Source organism: Heterodontus francisci, chromosome 3 (assembly GCF_036365525.1).
Source record: "Heterodontus francisci isolate sHetFra1 chromosome 3, sHetFra1.hap1, whole genome shotgun sequence".
Taxonomy (NCBI): domain Eukaryota; kingdom Metazoa; phylum Chordata; class Chondrichthyes; order Heterodontiformes; family Heterodontidae; genus Heterodontus; species Heterodontus francisci.
The window spans coordinates 80,866,190-80,883,410 of record NC_090373.1 but is presented as its reverse complement, the minus strand read 5'-3'; the positions used below and the strand labels follow the sequence as shown (position 1 = coordinate 80,883,410).

Sequence of the window (17,221 nt, the reverse complement as noted above, 5' to 3'; positions counted from 1 at the left end):
AGTTGCTTTTTTGTGTAATTTAAATGTTCTTGCTACCTTTTTATCATTTGTGTGAAGTTTGTGAAGTTGCCTCAAATATGTGTTTTTGGTAAATAAAGTTTATTTGTATGTTTTTGAAAAAATATTTTCTCTTGCATTGTTACCTTTTTTCATATTGTGATCATGTGTGCACATACAACTAAAGTATATAAATCACAAATACCAAAGTGAAATACTGTGGATACTGTAAATCTGAAATATAAACAGATCATGCTGGAGGTACTCAGCAGGTCTGGCAGCATCTGTGGAGAGAGAAATAGAGTTAACGTTTAAGGTCTGTGATCTTCCAGCAGAACTGGGAAAATTTAGAAATGTAATAGATTTTGAGCAAGTGAAAAGGGGGAGGGTGTGAAAAAGAACAGAAGGGAAATAAGAGAGAAAATAAAGTTCACTTCAGCACTGAGTTTCCAATGAACTTTGACTATTTTTTTACTCTTTTGTTCCTCTCTTTTGTCCTTTTACACTGCTTTTGAACGGCAGCTATTCATTATCCCGTCATTCACAACTCCGCTAGACGCCTCTTTTGTTTCTGTACTTATCCCGTTACCACTCTTTTTGGCCTAGCACCATGAACCCTTTTGTCATTTGATGTCTCCCGCCATTACCCTATCACATACCTTCCCTTTTGTTCTTCCCCCGCCCCCCATTTTCACTTGCTCAAAACCTATTACATTTCTAACTTTCCCAGCTCTGATGAAAGGTCACAGACCTGAAATGTTAACTCTGTTTCTCTCTTTACAGATGCTGCCGGACCTGCTGAGTTTTACCAGCACTTTCTGTTTCTATTTTTTATAAATCATAAGCCTGTTTGAGCACTGATTCATTGTTTTTTTTTGTCATAAAGTAGATCTTTCCGTGTAATAATGGTGTACATATGCTGAATGAAGTAATCTCCTTTTGTCTCTGCAAAAAAAAACGTGGTTATTCTGGGAAGGGGTATCTGCACCTTTTGGGAGATATTCAGACAACGAAACTATCAATTGCAGGCTTCAACAGAAAAGTGAGAGAACATAAGTAGGAGCAGGAGGGCACCCCCTTAGTGAATCCTTGTTCACCGCTTTCCAATTATAAGGCAAAGAAATGAGCACATACAGGCTTTCTTAGGTTTAAGTAAGAAAAGTTGAAAATTATTAAAACTTAAACTCTAATTCGGTTAACGCCTACGGATACACGCCACGCCCACGCTAGTATGCATGCATGATACACACAATGCCTGCACTGCCGTTCACTATGGTCAATCCTGATCTTCTGCCTCAACTCCACTTTCCTGCCCGCTCCCCATATGCTTTGATTCCCTGAGAGACCAAAATTCTGTCTTAAATATGCTCAACGATGGAGCATCCGCAACCTTCTGAGGTAAACAATTCCAAAGATTTGCAACCCTCTGAGTGAAGAAATTTCTCCTCATCTCAGTCTTAAATGATCGACCTCTTATCCTGAAACTGTGTCCCAGTGTTTTAGATTCCCCAGCCAGGAGAAACAATTTCTCAGTGTCCAGCCTTTAAAATCTTGTATGTTTCAATGAGATCACCTCCCATTCTTCTAAACTCCAGAGAGCAAAAGCTTAATTTACTTAGCCTCTCATCATAGGATAACCCTCTCATCCCAGGTACTGAGATCACTCCTAAGCGACCTACAGTCATCTCAGATTGACCACCTGAGGGCAGAGTAGCTAGAAGGTTTTGGGGATGGAGGTGGCAACTTGGAGGTGGAAAGCGGCGACCTGGAGCTGCTCCCTTCGCACACCTGGAGGATAAGATCACCTGCGTTTGTGGCGATCTGGGCCTTGCCGGTCGGTGCCTTCAACATTAACAACAACGTCACGAGTTAATGTCTAAGGGAGTAAACTCAACAAAATCTGGAGTGGAGTCCCATTATACAGTTGGTGTTTGCCTGTCGCAGTTAGCACCTTCTGGAAACTCCTGCAAACGAAGAGGCCCCAGGTGTAAAGACTTTCATCTTTCCTCTGGACACCAGCCTACAAGATCAAGAGGGAGATGCAGATGCTATGCAAATCTGCACCTTCTAAAAACATGCCTAGGCTATGCAAACAAAGAAAGGTAACCTTTCAACGTGGAAACTCATCTCCGGAACCGGTTTAGTGAACCTTTGCTATACCGTCTCCAATACAAGTATATTCTTCCTTAGGGAAACCAAAACTGCACACAGTACTCCAGGTGTGGTCTCACCAAAGCCCTCTACAATTGTAGCATGAATTCCTTATTCTTATACATGAGTATCTTTGCAATGAAGACCAATATGCCATTTGCCTTCCTAATTGCTGTTGAAAGTGCATGCTCATTTTCTGTGTTCCATGTATGAGTATACCCAAGTTTCTCAACATCAATATTTAGAAGTTTTATGCCTTTATATTCTGCTTTTCTTTTCTTACTATCAAAGTGAATAACTTCACACTTTCCCACATTATACCCCATCTGCCACCTGGTTTCCCTTAACCAGTCTGTATCTCTTTGCAGCCTCTTTTTGTGTCCTCACAGCTTACATTCTCACCTAACTTTGTATCATTAGCAAACTTGGATATATTCTCAGTCTCTTCATCTAAGTCATTAATATAGATTGTAAAAAGCTGAAGTCCCAGCACTGATCCTTGCGACACTCCACTAGTTACAGCCTGCCAACTTCAAAATGGCCTATTTATCCCTACTGTCTGCTTCCTGTCTGTTAACCAATCATTCATCCATCTTAATACATTACCCCAACACCATGAATCCTTACCTTGCGTATCAACCTTTTGCGACACACCTTATCAAATGCCTTTTGGAAATCCAAGTATATTAAATTTACTGGCTTTCCTGACGTCAGTAACAAGGACCATCAATGGGAATCCACAGATAAGTATCCAGGTTAGATCTGGATGCTGATCTGGAGGCTTCTGAGCTGGTTAAAATACAGTGCTTGCCCAGTTCACTTCAGCACTGAGTCCATTGAATTTTGAAGATTTGGCTACTGACCAGTCAACATCGAGGTCAGCTTGGATGAAGTTTATGTTACTGACTTTAGCAGAGCATTTTGTTGCTGAATTCTGATTTTTTTTTTGGGGGGGGGGGAGGGGGGTGGTTGGGGGAATAGGAAGGCAGTGGTTTCCATAAGAAAACTGCTTGAGTACACCGGAACAGCAGAAGCAAGTGAATATTGAAGACTGTTATGGAAAGTACGTCTACATTGACCCCTTTTTACAAATTTCAACTGTCTTTACTGGACATACTTTTGGGTTCAGCATCACTAATCATTCTTGTAAGAGGACCTCATATCACCTTTGATCTAGACTGCACCCTATCTATTTAAGTAGCATGATGTGGGAATCATAACACAAACCCTGCTTGTGTATACTAGCTTCTGTAATCTCATGCTGCTATGGGAATTGTCTTATGTTTACAGAAGACCGACTAAATCATTCCAGTGAGATGAGGCACAGTTGTAAACTAACAAACTATTTATGTGAAATGGATGAACAAAATGCAGTTTTTACAAAGATTCATAGATTATCTACTGCTTTAACCATTAAAAATAATATGCATATCTGCAGTTCTGGCTGCAAACTCACTTTTTACCTCCTTCCTCAAAAGAGGTCCTTTAACTGGGTCCAGTTGCTTGCTCACAAAGACCATGTGCTTTGTACTCAACAAGCCTACTGATCTTTACAGACACTAGGATTCCACAGAATGTATGGAAACCAACTTAATAGTCTGGTCAGTCCTGTGTCTAGTACCTACATTACCTTATTCCAACTATGGTGCCATGTATTTTGCGATTTAGTCTGCCAGCAACGACACGCCCAGCATCAAATCACCTGCATGGCTGCTGCTGCTGCACCACTATGCATTGCTACCTTTGTCACAAGACTAGCTGTGCACTAATTATTGGTTTTGATGGTCTTTCCCTGCCTGTTCACTTGCCATTTAGCTGAAGTATCCATGACTGGCGAACCATGAACCTAGCCTGTTCATATAGCACGTGACTTTCCATATCATTCTGTTGATCTGTGGTCAGTATTTCTCAATTGTTCACCTATTCTCGCATAAGTTAATTATTCCATGTAATTTACCAGACTAAATCAAGCAATGCTGTTTTCCTTGTTAAACAACAAAGTTACTGATCCAGGAAGACTTCTGAATCCATTCTATAAAGGCTACCCTACTTTGGCCACATGCATTAACTTTATATTCTATCAGGTAGTTATTGTGAACAATAAGGTCAGCCAACCATGACCTTCATGTTTTGAAATCCATACTGAATATTCTTTCTTGTATTTTTGGTTTCAAGATGTTTTTCTATTGTCTTTGAGTAAATTTTCCATCATCTTTCCTGTCACCAATGTTAAGCTAACTGGTCTATAGTTACCTGGACTTGTTCTATCTCCTTTTTTAAATATAGGAACAACATTAGCTGTCTGCCGGTCCTCTGGCACTTTTCTTTTTCTAATTAATTGTTATATATAAGTGCCTCAGTTATCTCTTCCCTAGTTTCTTTTGGTATGAAAAGATGCATCCATCTGGATCAGAGGTTTTATCCTTTGTATGTTTGACTAGTTTATTGATTATCTTCCCCCACCCCCTGCCTTTCTGGCCACTGTAAACACTCATTTGCTGCCATGAGTGTTCTCCTGCCCTTATGGTGTAATCTATGAATTCAACATTGCTGCTTGTACCATAAAAATAATAAATGTATCCCTGTTGTCATTCTGGACATAAACTTGCTTTTCAATCTGTTCTTAAGCTCACTGGCCATGCGTCCCTCTGTTACAGGCTTTCTATTCTCTGTGTTACTTAGAGAGACAAGAGAAAGATACAAACAGTACTATGATCCCTGTTTCAACTCCATGTGCCATGAATTGGCCCACCAATCTGTAAATCTACATTAGCAACTTGAATGAAATACCATGTCCTTGGTGTGGGATCTTGTTGCACCTCTGTCGTATTCAACCATGAAGTACTTTGCCAGGCGCATAGAATAAAATCATTCCAGCATGATGGCAAAGAATGTTTAGAATCAAACTTCTATCTCAAACCTGATGTAAACATTAAATGTAAACAGTCTTATAGCTGGTTTATTTGGTATTTGGGGTACAAACGTGATGTGCCTGTTTCCCAGCTACTGTAAAATCCGCAGCATAACTATGCAGACTAAGGTAATGCCTGCCGTGCATATGGGTATAACCCCTGATTTTATTCAGTGAGGTGAAGTGATACGATAATATTCAATATGCACAAACAAATGCTTCATTATCAGATTAATGTATCAGTACTGTGATTAAAAATCACAACATTTGGTACCTGCACCACAGCTTTGGTCACTAGTTTATAGAATTGTGCCTCAAGACTTCCAGTGAACTTAAGAGGGCCTTGTTTATACTGATTTGCATCAGCAAACACTGGCCATCAAAGTGAAATGCTGATGATAGGTATGCAGGCTTTCAGTAAAGGAAGACAAGAGATTCCCCTCTCACCATTGGAGGACTCATTGCAGGGTAAAGCTCTGTTTTTGTTTCTATTTGCATTGAGTGCCAAAGGAAGAATAGTACATGTGCAGAAACATCAAATTACAAATTTTATGGGGTGGAGTTAAAGTCCAGCTATCCAAACTAAGTGGATGATGATCAAAAGCAGGCTGTATGCTCTGAATGCAGATGGCTGGCAACTGCTGCCAAATGTATTAGTCGTAACTAGAGAGAGAACATTATATGAGATATGTACTAAATCCTGTAGAGAATCTTCTTTGGCTTTAATTCTCATGCATCAGGTCCAGTTCTTTTTCTTCTGCCATTAGTAATTGTTGCAAATCTACTTAATCCATGTAATGAAAGAAGCAGATTTGGAAAAAGGCTTCATCACTGTTTCATGTAGCTTAGGCCTGAAAAAAAAAATTGGTACTCCTACCTAAGTCTGGTCCAGGTGTGCTGTGAATTTTGGATTTCAACTGTTCAAACAGTGGAACTAATACAAGGAGCAATGAGGATAAGTCACTTTATACTACTTTCCTGCATTACCTTGGGTTTGTGTCAAAAGTTTCATTGGTAAGGCCTCAATAGTGAGTCACTGGCTTTTTCTGTACTGGGGAGTAGGGTTTTTAACCCACCTCTGTCTGGGAGTCTCCAGAGATAAATTCATAAACTCCCGGACATTGCTGTCATCAATCCAAGAGAAGAATCATGGGGGCATACAAACTATTGATAGAAAGCTGTTTGACTTATGCTTGAAGAATTCTGCAATTGGGGAACAAAAGATCTGTTGCTTTCCAATTGATTTGAGATGGCAGTACACAGCAAGGATGGACATGTCGGGCAACCAATGGCAAGAGCCTGGGGTTGAAACAGTTGGTAGCTCCTGGAATACATACAACTAGAGTTGGAAATCCTTTTGGGGAGGAGGAATATGGAGTGTGTCAAAAATTACAATTGGGTTTAAAAAAGGTTTTAATTTAAAAAAAAGGCACATCAGAACATCAACAAATAAACTTTTATGGTGAGAAGTTAAGCAGGTGGGGTTGACATATGAAAACTATAACTGATATGGTCTTTTCCTATTCTTAAAAACTCATGTTCTTAAATGTTGTTTTATAGCAAAGAATGTAAATCCACAAATGGTTTCTAGAATCCCCCAAGGTGATGTAATGCCATTTTCTCCTCCAGACCTGGAAAATTTGCAGAGGGCACTTAATTAGTCAGAGAGGTGCCAAGACAAAGGCTAAAGTTTTAAAAAGATGAATAAGAATTTAGATCAGTTATGCACAGGGGCAGACAAATACCGAAGGAACATTGTAGCTGATAAATGTAAATTTTTGCACAATGAATAAAATGTGCATTGTAAATATATATTCAATAGAATTGAATTGGTACTTGTGGCTGTGGGGCTGAAAAGGGATCGATCTCATTACTTTCAATACCTTGGTCATTGTGATAAAGTAGTTAAAAGATTGCCAATAGAATGCTGGGACATATAGCCAAAATAGTGGAATGCAAGTTTATGGAGGTTATGTTACAACAGTTGAAATATGGTGATCAATTTTGGTCAGTGCACCACATTTATAGTAGAGAGATGGATTAATTCCAAGTTTGAAGGGGCGGGTTATGGGGAAAGCTCAAGCTTGTATATTTGAAACACGGTTGTGGTTAGAACATGGGACAATGAGACTAATTTTGGATCGCTCTAGCAAAGAACCAGGAAGTTTATGGGATACCTCTGCTGAAATAATAAAGAACATAAATTATGTAAATCAGTAAACCCAGGATATTACTTAAAAAAAAGAACAGATCAGTAGGATTATAAAGTTGTCATCGAAAGGTAAATTAAAAATGAATATCAGAAAAACTTCTTTCCTTCTCCAAGAATGATAAATGCTTGCAATAATGTGTCAAGTGTGGTAGTGGAGACAAGGGACATTCAAGATGCAATTGCAGCTTGGCTTGATAATTATAGTTTATAATGTAGCATATAATTATAATATATAGTATATTTTATATAGTCTATATGTACTAACTGGCCTTTTCTTGCCCTTGCATCGTAACATGCAATACATTTCAGGCATAAAATGATCCATCAGTTTATTTAATCTGCTCAGCCAATTATCTCCTTTCTTTCCTGTACCTCATCTTCATTTATAAAAATGTAATAGCCATGAATCTTTTTCGATGTCACAAAGGCTGAAGAGATTCATTACTTTCTCCCTATCAACCAAATGTTTGAATGGCACTGTGAATTTATTTTTTGGACCATGGGCCTGTTTGCTCTTTCAGGTAGGAAAGCTGTCTTCAGCATAGGCCCACATAAAGTCACAGCCATGTTCCTTCCCGGAAATCTCTTTCACGGGCCAGATTCCAGGTCAAGACTGTATTGACCTTAAATTAAGTAACAAAATGACTATGCTGGAATGAAACTCCAATATGGGGGTGCCAAAGTTGTGTTCTGGCATTCCTTTGCTTTGGCTTGTGAAGCCATGTAGTTTCCTTCTTTGCACAAAGCTGACTTTGATTTCAACTCTGAGGCTTGAAGGACTGGTAAAGGCTGACCTTGAGCTTCAAGATTCAACATCCTTGCTCTAATATATCAATCAATCATTGTGGATATTGCTTCCATTACAGGTTGTTGAGAGTAAATTGCAAGAATAGGTACAAAACATTTTTCTTCCATGGGGAAACTCATTTGTATTACAGGTGGACACAAAGCACGTTTATGTACTGAATGTATTCACCCTGAATGACAAAGAGTTGGCATTTTGGCAACATTTTGATTCTCTGATGTAAAAGCCGTTAATATATGGATGGAAAACGGTACAGTGATTTGTTATGTGAATAAACAAGCAATGTTATTGGATGCCCTACAATTGACAGAGAAGACAGTATCACATTGATTGTTTATTACATTTAGTGAACATCCTGATATTACTCTTCAGTAACAGAGTGTGTATATATAACACCACAAAAGAACCCTACTCATGAAACGTCGTGCTGGACTTCTTTAAAAATAAGTCCAGAACTACCTATTTGACCTCTTACTTTTTCTGTCAGATGGGTTATGTGGAAATGGTTAGTTCCTTCAGAAAAGGAAGGAAATTGAAATTTGAGGTACACAGCAGCCTTGAATGAAAATATAGTTCAATAACAGGAGATTCCCATTCCAGTTTACAATCTCTAATGGCTTCATTTTGATCTGCTTTGATCCTAAAAAAAAAAGGGCAGTAATCCTCATAGCTTTTAATTGATTTTCAGATTACTTCCCCCACGCCTTTGTGCGATACTGCATTTCCTCCTGCCAGGTTTATAGCTACAAATCTTTTAATGCAGGATTTTGTGTAGGAAAAAGAAACATTTAAAAGGCAAATATATTCTGGGTTTTATATGTAGGGTATTAAATACCAAAGCAAGGAGTAGCTGAGGAATCTGTACAAACCATTGGTTAGACCATGGTTGGAGTACTGCCTGCTACTCTCATCATAGTGCACTGGAGCCACAGAAAAGGCGTAGTGTAAATTTGCTAAGATAAGCACCATCATCACAGCCACGTACCATGCCAGTTGTGACTTTGGTTACAGCTGTTTCAGTGCTATGGCAGGGTCAGAAACCACAGGGTAAAAAAGATTGGCAATGAGTTGGGAGACTACAACATCTTCAAGGAGAAAATGGAGATTGGGGATGGGGTGCAGTTGACATGGACAGAAGGATTGGGGTGTTTTTAAGTGAAGGGAACAGTACCTCAGGAGAGGGAGCCATTTACTATATCAGCTAGCATGGGATCCAGGAAGGGCAGTGGAATAGGTCATGTGTCTCATGGCTAGGAAAGGACACAAGAGTAGCTGGGAGAGAGAGAGACATGGGTTCAGTGCAGGACTGGGAAGATGCATAGGAGCTGTTTGGCTTGGTGAGTAGGGGAATTGGGGGAAGCATCAAAGGCTGTTGAACAGCATGTCCCAATCGTGGTGGCAAAGGTTCGTGAGCTCCTTGCACTGATTGTTGGAGGTGAGGGTGACGGGGCATGGAAGAGGCATTTTAGGAAATGGTTGGTAATAAGAAAAGAATCTTTGTTCTCTGAGGTTCCTGGAGACTTGGGCAGTTTTTGCAGAGGAGAGTGAGGCCCAATTACGCTTGATGTAATCCAGCAAGATCTGGTGATGGGTGGTTATACCAGTTGTGTGATAGATATACTGAAGTTGACGCCCCTTGCATTTGAAAGAGTGAAGATAGGAGACATACATGGGGAATGACCAGATGGGAGACAGTAAAGGTTTGTTTCTGGGTACAAGGGTATTAAGATGTAGAAGTGGTTGAGGTGGAGGACTGCAGAAGTATCATGACAGTTAGGAGTCTGAGAGTGCAATTGTAAGTGGTTTAGGAGAGAGATTTCCCTTAGGAATGGTGCAGAAGGAAGTGCGGTTGGAATGGAGTTGAGTAATGTAGGTATCTAGGATTACAAGGAATTGGGCTCATCAATGATCTAGGCAATAGAAGTGGCTATCAATATGGACAGGAGAGTTTATATGGATGGAGAGGATATCTTGAGAAAAACTCTGAACAAGGCTTGTGGAAGTGATACACAACAAGGATTTTAAAAGGAGGTGAGAAGGTTTTAATAACGTGAGATGTTCAGAGGGAAGAGACCAAGGGGTGACATGGTAGCAAGGATTACATGGTCACCACAACAATATGGGAAGGGCAGCTAGGGAGGCTTTGGCAAATGGCAAGGTACCACAATCTGAGCCAAGTTTCAGTAAAAGCCAGGATGTCAGCGCAATCATCCACAATAAGGTAATTAAAGACTGGGGCATTGTTTGCAAGTGAATGAATGTTTTGGACAGATCGATTGTTCAGCATTCAAGGGCATGCATTTGTAATTGGGAGGAATAGGATGGGAAGAAGGTTGTTGAAATAAGTCCTCAGTAGGTGTGCTGAGTGGGGAGGACAGTGAGTGAGGAAGATGGGGCAGTTGGTATTGTTGCTCACAAGGAGGGAGAGATGGATGCCTCAATATGTGCTTTGGAGAATACCAAGAGAAGCACAGAGGATCGCTGTGCAATTCAAGGGGGATTCTAGACTGGGATAGCTGCAGACAAATGGTAAGCAGAGTAGTAGTAGTAGTAGGTTTGTTTTGTGGGGCAAGAGGGGGGAAATGAAAGTTGGTGTGACTGAATGACAGAAAGGGGAGGAGAAAAGAGAGATGAGCATGAGAGCAGTCAACTGAAGGAGTCACAAGTAATTTGCTTTAAAAATGTATAATGCTAAATGGAAACAATATTAGGGGGAAATCAGCAACTTTTCAAACTTTGATTAACCATCTTGCTTCACTTAATCTGCAGTTTATATTCTGATATAAGAGTTTGGCAGATTGTCATTGAGGTGCAGACATTTAGGAAGATCAATTATTTCCTAAGACCTTTGACACTTGTACAGAGCCTCAATCTTGTTCTCTTATCAACTTTTCGCCCATAGAGTCCATTATTGTGACCTCAGTATTTTTTGTGAACAAAATGGTTATATTTTTGCCTCCTGTATCTGTATGCAGCATCCTAGGAGCTTCAAGCTTCATTCAGTGGATATTGTCCCAAAGACTTCAATTGGGGCTGTCCCATCCAAAGATTTTGGTAAATATTTCTTCGACTTCCACCTCTTGAAAGAAACTTTTGTGCTGGCATTTTTAGCTAACGCTGCATCCTTTGGAAATCATGTTTAATTAATCTTTTTAGAGCCCAACATAACATACAAAAAGGACTAAAGAGTTTTACAATTCTGGACAATTTACGTTGGGTAATAAAATAAAACCAAAATGATATTGAATAGATGCAGTTATAGTAAAAATGTTGAAACTAGTCTCTTGGGGAGGTGAAAACTGAATCAACCTTTGAAATCAATCCCATTTCTAAAGGATGCAGTACAAAATGAGTTTTTGTTACATATGGATGATTGCCAAGAAAACATAAAGCCCCACCTGAGCTATAACCATTTCAACAGTACAGGACTCTCTTTATACTCCATCTGTAAAGCAATAACATAGAACCAGCTCTAACTAGACACTCAGAGCATAAAATGTGGAATAAAATCACTGATCCATCAAGCCTGCTCCTTCCACACACTGTAAGATCTGCACCATCATAATGCCACTGAGAATTTCTTCAAAGCCTTTCCCTGACCTTCAAAGGCAATCAGGCAAAACTCCTGAATATTTATCACAGCTCCATCTCTCCAACATTTAACGTTGGCTCACTACTTTTCAGATTAGTCACAGCAACCATAAATTATTTTCATTTCTGATAACACTACAACTTTCAATCCCATTTCTAACCAGCTATATATCAGTCCTTTTTTGAAATCCTTAAGCAACACTGCATTAATTGTTTTTTTTTTCAGGAATCTGTTACACATATGCATAGAAATTACAACATGGAAATGGACTGTTCAGACCAACCAATGGTCTTTAACCTCCACATGACTTATTCCATGTGCCTGTCTGTTACTAAATGTATTTATTCCTCCTTTCCTTCAGCCACCTATCTAACCTATTCATAAATGTTAACTTAGTCCCTGTTTTGATCACTAATCCAATAGGGCAGTCCACATCCTCACAATCCTCTGCATAAAAGGGTCTCCTGAATTCTGTTGGAAACTTATTGCATTTAATCTTGTATCAACCTCTCCTCACTCTAGACCCGTCAACCGCTGCAAATAATCTGTGTTTACCTCCTCTGTCCCATTGCTTCATAACTTTAAACGCCTCTATCAAATCACCCTGTATTCTCCTCTCTCCTAACAAAAAGAGCCCCAATTTTTCACATTTTTGATAAATTTCTATTTCCTCGTACTAAGTAGCATCCTAGTGAATCGGTGCTGAACCCTCTCTATTGCCTCAACATCCTATAGTATGGAGTCAAAAACTCTGCACAATATTCCAGCTGTGGTCTTACTCAGTTTTTGTATAGATTCACCATTACCCCTTGTTTTTTATATTCTATATTTCTTGCCATAAAAACCAGAATTCAATTAGCTTTCTTGATGACCTTGTTCACTTGAGGTGCTGCTCATGTCTTGCAAACGTAAACAACCAATTTCCTTTGCTCTTCCACAGCATCCATCTTTCTCCAATTCAGAGTATAATTATTGCTACATGTTACCAGAATGTACCATTCCACTATTGTGTTATCTACCAATTTTTTGCCCATTCCACCATTTCATTAACATTCCCTTGCAGCTTGCTTTGGGCCTCAGAAAGATTTACTCTGCTTCCTATTTAATTATCATTCTCAAATTTGAAGGCCATCTCCTGTAGCCACAAATCCAAATCGATGATAGACACAGTGAATAGAAGCGGTCCCGGAATAGAACCCTTGTTTTATTATACCTACAAGCCACGTAGACTTTTCAATTTTAGTTTGTTTCTAGCTTATTTATCCACGATACCCTGAAATTTGAAGTAGTCTCTTTTTTCATTGGTACATATTTATTATATAACTTTGGAACTTATGTAGAAATATCCCAATATTGATCTGTCTTCCAATTTCTGTTGGTTAGCTCGCTCCTCATTGCTCCAAAATCTGCCCTATTTCAATGTGATGCTCTTGTGATTGTATTACCTTTACCCTTTCTATTTGAACCTGAATGCTGTTCATATTATTTGTCCTTGAAATTTAGTTCATCTCCCTAATTTATTTAGTTACTCATAACTAGATTTAGCAATGTCTTTCCCCTTGTAGGCATATGAACATACTATTTGAGGAAATAGTCCTGCACACAATTTAGGAAATTTTTCTCTGTTTACTCCCAGTCCCTAATCATGCAATGTTTAAAAAATCATAATTATTTAGATTTATCCATTGACAATTCATAGCTTGTTAGTACATTGGTTTTTAATTCAGGATTTAAGATTGGAGCAATAGTAACACTCATCTAAATTTTTGGCATGACTGTGGTACAATCCTAGTTTATGCAAAACATAAATTATGCACTCTACAGCCTTGCATACTGAACATTGATTTCAATAACTTCAGAGCATGACTGGCCTTTTAAAATATTTTTTCATTTTATTTTATTTTTTAACCATGTGCCTGTTTTTCATGTAGACAGAGCTGCTCATTATTCTACTATTAACACTCTCTCCGGACTAATGCTTTGTCTTTCACCACAAGCATTAACACACTCTTTGTCTTTGTCCCAGGACAGCTTTGTTATTTAATCTCTCCTGCCCTCTGCCCTGTCACACACCTTCCCTTTGTTCTCTTCCCCACCAATGCCACCCCTCCCATCCCCCTTCACTTGCTTAAAACCTAATACATTTCTTACCTTTGCCAGTTCTGATGAAAGGTCACAGACCTTAAATGTTAACTCCTCTCTCCACAGATGCTGCCTGACCTGCTGAGTATTTCCAGCACATTCTGTTCTTTTAACTTTAATTCAGTTTTGAGAGATTGCATAATTTCTACAAAACTCTGTTGACCAAAACATTCTTAAAGCAACAATATGTTGGATAATGGCCTGTCCCAATTTATGTGAAGCATATGTTACACTTAGCTACTGAGCATTCTGGTGGTTTTATTATCAATGAGATAGATAAGTGAACTGCATGTATCTCACTAAGTTCATACCAGAAATTGTATTCCTCTGTATTGCACTTCGATCAATATTCCTAAGTTTTTCTATGCCTCATGATCTGATATGGAATATTGATTGTTTCATGGAGTTGCTTAAGGACTAACTTTAAATGTAAAAAGAATATGTCGGAATTTCTGGAAATACAACCCTACTTTGTCTCATGGAAATATAACAGTGATAAGTGAAAAATGTCCTTTGTCTATGGTGAAAGCCTTTAAAAGGTAAAGTATCCATATGCCGTACTCCTGATACCTTTGCTGCATATTATCATTTTGGATGAAGCTGTTAATAGATTCATGCAGTTTGCTAGAAAATTTCTGTTACCCTGCCAAACATACTAATTCTCCCCAGTAAAATTAACTGTTTACTAAGAATGAATGAAGAAAAATAGGTTGTTTGTCAAAGATGAAATGCCCCTAACTGAATTATTAAAGATCAACTGCCTTGCATGTTTCCTTTTTACTTCCTCATGTACTGACTTCTCTGTTATCAACATCTCTTATCTTCAGTGTCAAAAGGGTAGCAATGAATCAGGAAAGATTTGGATGGCTCTTCTGCAATTAGGCATCTTTTCAAAAATGCATCTGTGGATCGAAAGATCCATACCTGTAGCAATTCAATGATCTCCTTCCAAAGATGTACATTAGAGATACTTGGTCCCATTGAAGTGAATGAAATATCAAATGGATAGTGGAAAATAGTTCTGGGTCATGCCACACCTAAACTGCAGAGTTAGCTTGAAACCTTTTGCAGCATTGTTAGCTTTGATTACATTTGTAAAGAATATTCCTCTAAATATTACACAATATAGGTTCTCTATTGGTATTTTTTGAGAGAATGGCAACCATTTCTTCCCAGTTTTCCTTGTTTTTTCTAATGTTCTCAAGGTGTGTGGCAACTAGACCTCTTCCTGTGCTGCTCAGAGCCAATCATTAAAGTGTATGTGACAAGGGCTCAGAACCATCTCCGTGCCAGTCTATGCAGACTAGCAGTGTAGTTACGCACTCTCTTTTCTGTTTTGGATCTTCCTCATTGAGTTCAAAGAGAAAAGTGATTTGTTCAGTTTGGAAGAAACATATTTGTTGAATGGAATTACCAATCTAGTGCAAAGAATAAACAATATCTCAAGTGTGACTAATGGGATATGAATTGTTCCAACTGAGAATAGTGAAAGTTTCTGAAATTCATTGTATTTTGAAGTCTTATAGGCAAGTTTTGGGAACAAGTTAATTTCCTGAAATGTATTCTCTCAAGTTGGAAGGATAATATAACATAATTGAGATTGCACAGAACAAATAAGCTGGTGAAGATGTTAAAACCTGAATTATAGTGAATGCTTATATTTACAATTATTAACATTCTAGGATTCAAAGGCCTGCCTGGTGCGCTTAAAAATGGCATTTCTCATGAAATATTAGAACACACTCAGCCACTGGAAAATAATACAGGTGCTGGAAGGCAAATTCATCTGCAGGTACAGAGCAACTATTTTTTAATCAGAACAAGTACTTGGATAAGTTTAAGGGTAGAAACTAAATCACCGTCTTGCTGAAAATCTTGTTTGACAGAAATACTTTGTTCTGACATTTAACCACAGTATAGTTAGATTTGCAGTATAAGAAATGCATTTTTGGAATATTTTTGTCAACTAATCCATGTATCCTTAAGAATTTACTGACTTTATGAAAATATTATTGAGAAAAACTGATGCAACATATTTATTAAATATTTGATATCTCCGTCATTCTTTCCTGCTTCTCAATTAAATTCCTTCCTTAGAGTCATAGAGTTATATAGCACAGCAACAGGCCCTTCGGCCCATCATGTCTGTGCCGGCCATCAAGCACCTATCTATCCTAATCCCATTTTCCAGCACTTGGCCCGTAGCACTGTATGCTATGGCATTTCAAGTGCTCATCTAAATGCTGCTTAAATGTTGTGAGGGTGCCTGCCTCTACCAATCCTTCAGGCAGTGTGTTCCAGATTCCAACCACCCTTCAATTGAAAAATCTTTTCCTCAAATCCCCTCTAAATCTCCTTCCCCTTATCTTAAATCTATGCCCCCTGGTTATTGATCCCTTTGCTAAGGGAAAAAGTTTCTTCCTATTTATTTTATCAATGCCCCTCATAATTTTGTATACCTCAGTCAGGTTCCCCCCTCAGCCTTCTCTGCTTTAAGGAAAACAACCCTAACCTATCCAGTCTCTCTTCATAGCTGAAATGCTCCAGCCCAGGCAACATCCTGGTGAATCTGCTCTGTATCCTCTCCTACCCTCTCTCATAAACATATTAAAAAATTAAAAAGCCGTCAATATTTCCTTTTTGTACTACCTGTACATTTTTGATATTCCCATTTAGCCCTGCTATTCCCCACACCCTCCTCCCCCCACCATTACACTTTATATTCCTCATGCTTTATTGAATTCCAGTTCTGCAGCCTTCATCTTTGACTCCATACTATCCTTTTCTGTTTTTATATTGAATCTGTGTTGTAGTCGCTACTTCTAATTTGTTCTCTTTATCATGTTAGGTTTCAATATAAATAAGATGGTGGCCCAGAAATTCGATCCCCAGTGGCTAAAGCTTGGGAGGTAGCAGGCTGCTGAGCTTCCATTAAAAACACCAAATGGTAGTGCTGGGTGACCTTGAGAGCCTAGCTACAGACTGCACAATCTTGGTGTGGGCTGGGCAGTCTTGCCCTGCTGGCTATGGCATTAACAAGGACATTGGCAGAGTGTGTAGTGAGCAAGCAGGCATGCTGTCATCCTGAGAGAGGACTTCAGGTTTCTATACCATGAAGCTGAGGTCATTTTCCTCACACAGTGCCTCAGCACTGCTATGACTCAATGTGAAACAGTGCAAGAGTGATGTGATGCTTTAGAAGCCCCTGTCAACAGTGGCCCCTAGAGCCTAAATGGCAGCAGTTGAGCTTCTTTGTCAACAGTGTTAGCTGCCATGGAAGCTGTCAGAGCTTTGAGCAGATGCTTCATCATGGTGGATGCCACTGTCATATTTATGGAAATGACCATTTGCTCCATGTTGGACAGAATAGTCTGCATGCCCTGCAAGAAGCCTTGACACAAGTTGGAACCA

General features: G+C 39.0%; 1 protein-coding gene across 4 annotated transcripts in view; it reads left to right on the top strand.

Moving 5' to 3' along the window:
* Positions 1-17,221, top strand: part of agbl5 (AGBL carboxypeptidase 5) — a 165,749-nt gene that overhangs the window by 115,016 nt on the left and 33,512 nt on the right. For all 4 annotated transcript variants that reach the window (XM_068023763.1, XM_068023757.1, XM_068023751.1 and 1 more), the window contains one exon: positions 15,493-15,602. In XM_068023763.1, the coding sequence (XP_067879864.1) occupies positions 15,493-15,602 (110 nt within the window). The remainder of the gene's footprint in view (positions 1-15,492; positions 15,603-17,221) is intronic.